General features: G+C 47.0%; 2 protein-coding genes across 2 annotated transcripts in view; both read right to left on the reverse strand.

Annotated features, from left to right (window-relative positions):
* Positions 1-2,021: 2,021 nt before the first annotated feature.
* On the reverse strand, positions 2,022-2,924 carry LOC308362874 (myeloid-associated differentiation marker homolog; the record flags this gene model as incomplete). The annotated part of the gene is made up of 2 exons (XM_080835601.1): positions 2,022-2,277; positions 2,557-2,924. 2 exons carry the CDS (start codon positions 2,922-2,924, stop codon positions 2,022-2,024), a joined length of 624 nt encoding a protein of 207 aa, XP_080691727.1.
* Positions 2,925-6,550: 3,626 nt separating this feature from the next.
* Positions 6,551-10,000, reverse strand: part of LOC308362875 (serine protease 27-like) — a gene marked incomplete at both ends in the record, with an annotated part of 18,250 nt that continues 14,800 nt past the window's right edge. The window contains 3 exons of the mRNA XM_080835602.1: positions 6,551-6,726; positions 7,469-7,612; positions 9,591-9,859. Coding sequence (XP_080691728.1) covers positions 6,551-6,726; positions 7,469-7,612; positions 9,591-9,859 — 589 coding nt within the window. The remainder of the gene's footprint in view (positions 6,727-7,468; positions 7,613-9,590; positions 9,860-10,000) is intronic.

Below are 10,000 nucleotides of genomic sequence, written 5' to 3' on the forward strand. Positions count from 1 at the left end.
CTGTATAGTTGTCACAGTTCAATAGGAGTGCATGTTCAGATATGGCAGAATCCCTATAGCTGATACCTCCCCCATCGCTGATATCTCCCCGTAGCTGATATCTCCCATAGCTAATTGATACCCATAGCATATTCAGTTTAACTTGTGAAGGTGGAGCATCTAGAAGAAGTTGAAGTTTATTCTGTGTTTTATCTGATGTAATGTGTGATGCATATTCATTTACATTTCAGAAATGAATTACATGATGCTTTGTAAATAATGCTTTATCCTTTATCATAATTAATGGATTTCTTTTCAACATTGACTGAATTTTTCCATAATTTTTTTTTTTTTCATGAATTCATATTTCTGGAACTTTTCCATGAAACCTTTTTTTTAAATGTTTATTCAAATGCATTTACCCTCCTTCAAAGTCCAAACTGTTATTTCTCCCGTCATACAGTATATGGGTATATTTTCCTTGTGCTATTTGTTCTCCTTAATGTCCCTCAGGATAAATAAAGATCTATCTGTATATTTATCTATCTTTGTTTTGACTGAATAAAGCCTGGGGGGGAAACCCACACATTGTGTTGCAGAGCCTGAGGAATGATTGCAGGGAGAACAAACTTTCCTACACAGAAGAGTACATCAATTATTATATTTTACTCTTATCTTAGACTGATGTGTGGGGCTTTAGTCTGACATGTGGGGCTTTAGACTGACATGTGGGGCATTAGACTGATATGTGGGGCTTTAGACTGACATGTGGGGCATTAGACTGACATGTGGGGCATTAGACTGACATGTGGGGCATTAGACTGATATGTGAGGCATTAGACTGACATGTGAGGCATTAGACTGATATGTGAGGCATTAGACTGATATGTGGGGCTTGTGTGTATGTGGGCAGCAGTTAACACACCAACCTGCTTGGCACAACTTTCACAAACACTGTAATCTAGGACTATTCTTCAGCTGCATTTAAGGAGTCTCAGTCACTACCCTTTTCAAAGCCAATCATGTCCACGGTTGTGTGTGTGTGTGTGTGTGTGTGTGTGTGTGTGTTTGTGTGCACAGACTCTGTACGTCCTGCCATTACTAAGCTATTGAAGGGATTGGAAGTGAGGTCAGCGGGTTTGTTAATAATCATCAATCAATCAATCAGTAATCCAAAATGTGATGCTCTCATGCTGGTACAAATGCATTTCCATTTCCTAATGCAGAGCAGACAGACAGTTTCATGCAGAGCAGACAGACAGTTTCATGCAGAGCAGACAGACTCTCTGAGGTAAAGCTCACTCACTAAGTGACTCCATGTAAGGAAACAGACAACACCACAACATACACATACACCTTCAACAGTTATGAAATAACAGGCAATAAAGGTTTTATAACTTAAGAATGTTTTGTCATTAGCATCTTAGCATCAGATGTTAATGAAAGCTAGCATATTAGCATCAGATGTAAATGAAAGCTAGCATGTTAGCATCAGATTGTAATTAAATGTAGCATGTTAGCATCAGATGAAAGCTAGCATGATAGCATCACATGCGAATAAAATGTAGCATGTTAGCATCAGATGTAAATGAAAGCTAGCATATTAGCATCACATGCTAATGAAATGTAGCATGTTAGCATCAGATGTTAATGAAAGCTAGCATGTTAGCATCAGATGTTAATCAAAGTTAGCAATTTAGCATCAGATGTTAATGAAATGTAGCATGTTAGCATCAGATGAAAGCTAGCATGATAGCATCACATGCTAATGGAATGTAGCATGTTAGCATCAGATGTTAATGAAAACTAGCATGTTAGCATCAGATGTTTATGAAAGTTAGCAATTTAGCATCAGCTGTTAATGAAAGTTAGCATGTAAGCATCAGATGTTAATGAAAGTTAGCATGTTAGCATCAGATGTTAATAAAAGCTGTGATCAAACTTGCAGCAGATTAATGGTTTTAATCCGGATCTGAACCGTATTAGCTGGCATCTGGGCGTGTCTGGGTTTGTCTCCAATATCTAAGTCCCTTTGTTCCGTCTCAGATGGTTAGTGTGTGATGCCACTGATGATGATGATGATGATGTTGATGATGGAGGACGTCCTTAGATGGCGTGACAAGTCGGACAGAGTAGATGGTGTCCACAATGTAGGCGAGGAGGTTGACGCACGTCATGAAGGAGACCACCACCAGGCCATCCCAGGGGCAGTGGCGGCAGTTGGAGGGCCGGCCCACGGTGAGGATGATGATGATGAGCAGGGAGAAGATGAAGGCCAGAGCGTAGACCGCCACGCACCTTGCTCAAATGTTTCTGCCCATTTTTTTGCTCTCGTAGACTTCCACTTGGCCGGCGCCCAGAGTGGCTTCTCTTAGTGATAACGAATGGCAATTTATTATATTTGGTCACATTTAAATGGTTGTTGGGCTTACGGTCTCCCACAAATTTAACGCGCTAAAACACATTACATTTCTTATTTGAATTATTTGATTTATAATGTTTTTGACATTTTTATTTTATTTATTTAATCTCAAAATTGTAGGAGGGGCGGTGCCCTAGCGCCCTGTATTGACGCACCTCCACTGGCAGTAGGTCAGGAACGCCAGGCAGGACGTGACGGTGGCGGCCACCTGGCGGGCGCAGCCGGGGCAGGAGAACACCACGGAGGGGTAGATGATGGAGGCGGCCAGCAGCATGAGGGCGGCCAGCATGGCGAAGGCGGTGGTGAAGTCGTCCCACGAGATGGGCAGGCGGCCGCTGAGGCGGGCCAACTCCAGCACGAGGATGAGGAGGGTGAGGAAGCAGCAGAAGCACCAGCTGAACATGCACCAGGCCCAGTAGGAGGAGGAAGAGTGGCCCACCGACGCCACCAGGCTGAAGCTCACGCAGGTCAGGGCCACCTCCAGCAGGCGCACCACGCTTAGAGGAACAGACACCGTCGCCATGGCAATGCTCCTCGCTCCACAGGGCTCCAAGTTCCTCTTTGTGACTGTGTGTCTGTCACTGTGTGTCTGTCACTGTGGGTCTGTCACTGTGGGTCTGTCACTGTGTGTCTGTCACTGTGTGTCTGTCACTGTGTGTCTGTCACTGTGCGTCTGTCACTGTGTGTCTGTCACTGTGTGTCTGTCACTGTGTGTCTGTCACTGTGCGTCTGTCACTGTGGGTCTGTCACTGTGTGTCTGTCACTGTGTGTCTGTTAATGAGTCACTGCAGAGGAACTTCTGTGTTTGAATCAAAAATGGACACACCCACACCTGTGTTATCAGCACACACACCTAATTCAGTCATCTGTGTGTATGTGTGTGTGTGTGTGTGTGTGTGTGTGTGTGTGTGTGTGATGGGTGGGGCTCCTACTCTACTTCCTGACTGATACTTGCAGACACACACACACACATACACACACATACACCCACACATACATACACACACTCACATACATACACCCACACACACACACAAACACTCCGTAAGTGAATAAAAGAGGGCCTGGGAACCTGGAAGAGAGACAGAGCGGGAGAGAGGGAGGAAGAGAAAGAGGGAGACAGAGAGGGAGACAAAGAGAGAAAAACTGAAAAGGAGAGACAAACAGAAAAAGAGAGGGAGGAAGAGAGGGAGACAAAGAGAGAGAGAGGGAGATAAAGAGTGAGAGAGAGAGGGTGGAAGAGAGGGAGACAAAGAGTGAGAGAGAGGGAGGAAGAGAGGGAGAGAGGTAGACTTTGCCCTGATACTGTGTAACTGACTCCAGCCAAATCATGACCTTTTTATTCAGTCATCAGTCATCTTTACTTAAACACTCAAGCCACACACACACACTCACTCCCATGTACACACATACAATCATGAAGATGACGGACTCAAACACACACACACACTCATGAAGATGACGGGCTCAAACACTCACACACTCACGAAAGTTTTTGAACTTGTTCATAATTTTGGTGAACGTGAACTGAACGTACTGTATTACTGCCTGATGAAAGTTACTGTGAACACGTTCATTCTGGTGTCTGTGAACGGCACGTTCACTTTCTTAAATTTCGTTTAATAAGGTGCCAGATTTCTAGAGACTTCCAGGCGAAAAACACACTGTTAACAGTCCTGCATCCAGGGTTGCCCAACCAGTCAATCGCTGCGTGTGCTTTCTTCTACTGTTTATGCCTGGCAAGTGTGAGAGCGCTGGATTTGAGTATAGACCAGTTTCTTCTTCTGAACTTCTTTAGACCAACCCTAAGAAAGATCCCTGCTGGATTCATGAACGCGTGGAAACGTGTTCTTAAACCGCCAAAGTGTTCTCAGCTGTGCTCCCCTGAATGAGGAATGCCACTGATTTTTAAATTGAACGCCCGTTCTCACACACTTGAATTTGCAAACATTAACGCCCCGCCAGCTCCTTATAAGGGCATGAAACCACAGGACCGTGTGCAGTGCACACAGAATCCACAGGCAGCATGAAAGCAACTTGAGACCGATCAAAACCATGATCAACACCGGTGGTGCACCTGCCAGTAAACGCAGACCTAACTTCACCGGTGCAGAGGTGGAGGTACTGTTGCAAGGAGTAGAACATAAGGGTGACATCTTATTCAGTAGTGTCAATACAGGGTACAAGGCCACCAAAGAGGCACGGGACGAGAAAACAGGTGAGGTCACCGTGGTGTCAGGAGAGGGGTGCACAGCGGCTGAAGTGAAAAAGAAATGGGCTGATGTGAAGTTGAGTTAAATACATGAGCTGGCTTGTTGTGGATCTTGATAGGCCCTATCTATATTATGTAGGCCCATATGATATATATTAGTCATGTATATTCACATGTTTATTTACAGAATGTAGATGTGCCCATTCTAGTGGGTGTTAGATTCTGGTGTATTTCTCATGTACAGATCTCTAGTGTAGGTACCTCGATCACTTTCAGGCCCTCCTGAGGGACCATGTAGGCCCAGATCCCAGTAAGGTTAACAGGTCACCATAACGTATACTAAAGGCATATGATGCCCGTTGGAGACAGCTCCACTCTGTCTGCTTAGGCCCCTCTGTGTATGTGCTGAGTAGCATTCCCCAGAGGCGCCCGGTTTATCAGGCCCAAGGGCAAGGGCATGGGTACTGTTTACGTGTTCCTATGTGTGTGTGTAATCCTTGTTGGTAGAGATGTTATACATTCTATTTGGCTTACGTAACTATACTGGTTAAATTAGGCTGTGAGCTAGACTCAGGTGGATCAGAGCAAGAATCACGAGAGACGGACACCATCTCCTCTCCAGGACGGATCCACGCAGGCTGCGTGTGCCCTGAAAGAACTCTGCTCCACCGGTACTTTAGATACTTAGACTCAGAAAAGTACTTAGTGATATTTCTTGTCTGCTACAATAAATATCTTTGGCTCTGATCCAAACCACTTCAAGCTCCTTGATTGAGACTCCATTCTACAACCACCGAGACCACCTTTTGTGATTAAGGGTAGTAGCCTAAATATAGAAAAGAATCTTAAATGGGGTTAAGAAGACATTTATTTGAGCTGTGTTCAGGATTGAGGTCCATTGATGAGTGTGTGTGTGGGTGTGTGTTTGTGTTTGTGTGTTTGTGTGTGTGTGTGTGTGTGTGTGTGTGTTTGTCCATTGTCTTGTGTGTGTGTGTCCATTGTCTTTTGATGACACTGATAACCATTAAAAAAAATATCAAGATTACATTCCAACTCTGACCATTCAATCTGTTCTGGCCCTCTGGAACAGCAGACTTGAAGAGTTGTTTTCCAATCTCATGTCGCCCTCTAGTGGCCAAAGTAGGTAATGCCATGTGAGAACATAAGACATCAAGAGCAAATCTACATGCTTCATCTCTAGAACAGCCTTCCCCTCAAAATCAGACGTGTCTCCTCTTCCACTTCTTTCATATTACTTTTAAAAAAAAAATCCATGAATGGTCGTTCTAGACCTCTGATGATTAACCAATCTATTGACTGCATTTTTACTTAATTTTAATTATTATATTTGTTTATACTTATTCTATTATAATATTCTTATAATTTTTAATACTGTATATCCAACCTTTGCTACAGTTCTTGCAACACATGTGTGGACTAGTGAGGTCTTTGTACATCATGGACAGAGAAACTGCAAGGACTCAAACTGATTTCAAGTTTTATTACATATGGGCATGGATAGAAAATAGTGTGTGTGTGTGTGTGTGTGTGTGTGTGTGTGTGTGTGTGTGTGTGTGTTTGTGTGTGTGTGTTTGTGCATGAGTGTGTGTGTGTGTGTGTGTGTGTGTTTGTGTTTGTGTTTGTGTGTGAGTGTGTGTGTGTGTGTGTGTGTGTGTGTGTGTGTGTGTGTGTGTGTGACTACACAACAAAAACTACAGAAAAGGCAAAAACTTTACAAACACACATCACAGCTGGCACTGATTAAAGGTTTGCTAACATGCTAACATGCTAACTCATCTCTTTTGGTGATGTAGCTGGTGATGTGCTGTGACAGCTTTTGTTTACATTTTTGCAGGGTGGACAGGTATGTTTATCTGTCCTTCACATCAATATATACCATGACAATTCATTTTTAAGATGATACCAATACTAGTTGTCTATCCAAAACATGCTTCAAATTGAGGCCATTTCTGGCATTCTGACTCCATAATGGTGTCCTGGATGAACTGCAGGTAGTCGTAGACGCGTGAGAAGAGCTCAGTGTCTCCCTTAATGCCACACCACCTCCCAGAGTTGATGATGCCAACCTGCACAAACCTCCTCTCAACCTCTCCTGTTGGACAACACACCAGGGGCCCGCCACGGCCCTCCTGCACACACACACACACACACACACACACACACACACACACACACACACACACACACACACACACATATGTAATACTCTCTCAAATAGTCCCCCTGCACACCCACACACACACATATATGTAATACTTACACACACACACATATGGGGGAGAGAGAGGGAAGGAAAGAAAGAGAGATAGAAGGAGAGAGTGAAGGAGGAAGCGAGAGAGGGGAAGAGATGGAGGGAGAGAGGGAGGGATGGAAATAGGGAGACAAAGAGGGAGAGAGGGAATGAGACAGAGAGAGGGGGAGAGAGAGGGAAGGAAAGAAAAAGAGATAGAGGGAGAGAGGGAAGGAGGAAGAGAGAGAGGGAGAGAGGGAGGGAGATAGAGAGAGGGAGAAAGAGATGGAAGGAGACAGAGAGGGAAGGAGACAGAGAGAGGGGGAGAGAGATGGGGAGAGGGAGAGAGGCAGAAGGGGGGCGAGAGAAGAGAGAGAAAAGAGAAGTAAAGAGGAAGAGAGAAAGAGAAATCACACACAACATGTGAAAATAGAGCACACACACACACACACACACACACACACAAACACACACACACACACACACACACACACACACACACACACACACACACACACACACACACACACACACACACACACACACACACACACACACACACACACACACACACACACACACACACACACACTCATACACAGACTGACCCAGCAGGTGCCTTTTCCTCCCTCCAGGTCACCGGCACACAGCATGCTGGGAGTCTTATCGGGGTAGAGCTGAAGACATGTGGCCTCATCAACCAGAGACACCTGCACCTCCTGTAGAGTCTGTTTCCCACCCAGCGCCTCTGATAGAGGGACACAGAGAGAGAGAGAGAGAGAGAGAGAGGGAAGGAAAGAAAGCGAGATAGAGGTAGAGAAGAAAGGAAGGAGGGAGAGAGAGAGAGGAAGAGCTGGAGGGAGAGAGGGAGGAAGATAGGGAGACAGAGGGAGAGAGGGAGGGAGATAGGGGGACAGAGAGGGAGAGAGGGAGGGAGAGACGGAACAAGTTAGAGAAGGGGGGAGAGAGAGGAAAGGAAAGAAAAAGAGATATAAGGAGAGAGGGAAGGAGAGAGAAAGGGAGGGAGGGAGAGAGGGAGGGAGAGACGGAACGAGACAGAGACAGGGGGAGAGAGAGGGAAGGAAAGAGAGTGAGATAGAAGGAGAGAAGGAGGGAGAGAGAGAGAGGAAGAGATGGAGGGAGAGAGGGAGGGAGAGAGGGAGACAGAGGGAGAGAGGGAGGGAGAGACGGAACGAGACAGAGAGAGGGGGAGAGAGAGGAAAGGAAAGAAAGTGAGATAGAAAGATAGACGGAAGATAGAGGGAAGGAGGGAGAGAGGGAGGGAAAGAAAAATAGATAGAGGGAGAGAGGGGGAAGGAAAGAAAGAGAGATAGAAGGAGATAGGGAAGGAGGGAGAGAGAGAGGGGAAGAGATGGAGGGAGAGAGGGAGGGATGGAGACAGAGAGGGAGAGAGGGAGGGATAGATAGAGGGAATGAGACAGAGAGAGAGGGAGAGAGAGAGAGAGAGATAGGGAACGAGACAGAGAGAGGGAAGGAAAGAAAGAGAGATAGAAGGAAAGAAGGAAGGAGGGAGAGATGGAGGGACAGAGGGAGAGAGGGAGAGAGATAGGGGACAGAGAGGGAGGGAGAGACGGAACGAGACAGAGAGAGAGAGAGAGAGAGGAAGAGATGGAGGGAGAGAGGGAGGGAGGGATGGAGATAGGGAGACAGAGAGACAGAGAGGAACGAGAGAGGGAACGAGGAGAGCGGGAAGGAGGGAGAGGGAGACAGAGAGGGAGGGAGGGAGGGATAGAGGTAGAGAGAGAGGGAGAGAGGGAGGGAGAGACGGAACGAGACAGAGAGAGGGGGAGAGAGAGGAAAGGAAAGATAGTGAGATAGAAAGATAGAGGGAAGGAGGGAGAGAGGGAGGGAGACAGAGAGAGAGAGGGAAGAAAAGAAAAATAGATAGAGGGAGAGAGGGAGGGGGAGAGGGAAGGAGACAGAGAGAGGGGGAGAGAGGGAGGGAGGGAGGGATAGAGGTAGAGAGAGAGAGAGGGGGGAGGGAGGGAGACAGAGAGAGAGGGAGAGAGGGTGGGAGGGAGAGAGGGGTAAGGAAAGAAAGAGAGATAGAAGGAGAGCGGGAAGGAGGGAGAGTGAGAGTGAGACAGAGAGGGAAGGAGAGAGGGAGGGAGGGATAGAGGTAGAGAGAGAGGGAGAGAGGGAGGGAGGGAGAGAGGGCGACAGAGAGGAAGAGAGGGATACAAGGAGGCAGAGAGGGAAGGAGACAGAGAGAGGGGGAGAGAGAGGGAAGGAAAGAAAGAGAGATAGAAGGAGAGAGGGAAGGAGGAAGAGAGAGAGGGGAAGAGATGGAGGGAGAGAGGGAGGGATGGAAATAGGGAGACAAAGAGGGAGAGAGGGAATGAGACAGAGAGAGGGGGAGAGAGAGGGAAGGAAAGAAAAAGAGATAGAGGGAGAGAGGGAAGGAGGAAGAGAGAGAGGGAGAGAGGGAGGGAGATAGAGAGAGGGAGAAAGAGATGGAAGGAGACAGAGAGGGAAGGAGACAGAGAGAGGGGGAGAGAGATGGGGAGAGGGAGAGAGGCAGAAGGGGGGCAGAGAAGAGAGAGGAAAGAGAATTAAAGAGGAAGAGAGAAAGAGAAATCACACACAACATGTGAAAATAGAGCACACACAAACACACACACACACACACACACACACACACACAAACACACACACACACACACACACACACACACACACACACACACAAACACACACACACTTACGGTACTCAGTCACCCTGCCCCAGCCGGTGACCCAGCACTCAGCGTTGGCACTGAAGACCTCTCGGGGGCTGGGCAGTACCACGGGCGCCACTGTGTCGGAGAAGCACACGGCCTCCTGCAGCTGCACCAGGGCAATGTTGTTGTTTTTCAGCGCATTGTAGTCTGGATGCACCACCCACCTCTTCAGCTTGATCACCTTTCCAGAAGTTTCCTTCAGGCTCAGCTCCCCGACCCGAGCAAAGGAACGCTCCAGGACTACATCATCCTCTCTGGGACAGGACAGGAACAGGAGGAGGGACATTTGAAATACACACACACACACACACACACACACGCACACACACACACACACACACACTCACACACACACACACACACACACTCACACATACACACACTCACACACACAC

The sequence above is a fragment of the Sprattus sprattus genome (assembly GCF_963457725.1).
Source record: "Sprattus sprattus genome assembly, chromosome: 3".
Taxonomy (NCBI): Eukaryota; Metazoa; Chordata; class Actinopteri; order Clupeiformes; family Clupeidae; genus Sprattus; species Sprattus sprattus.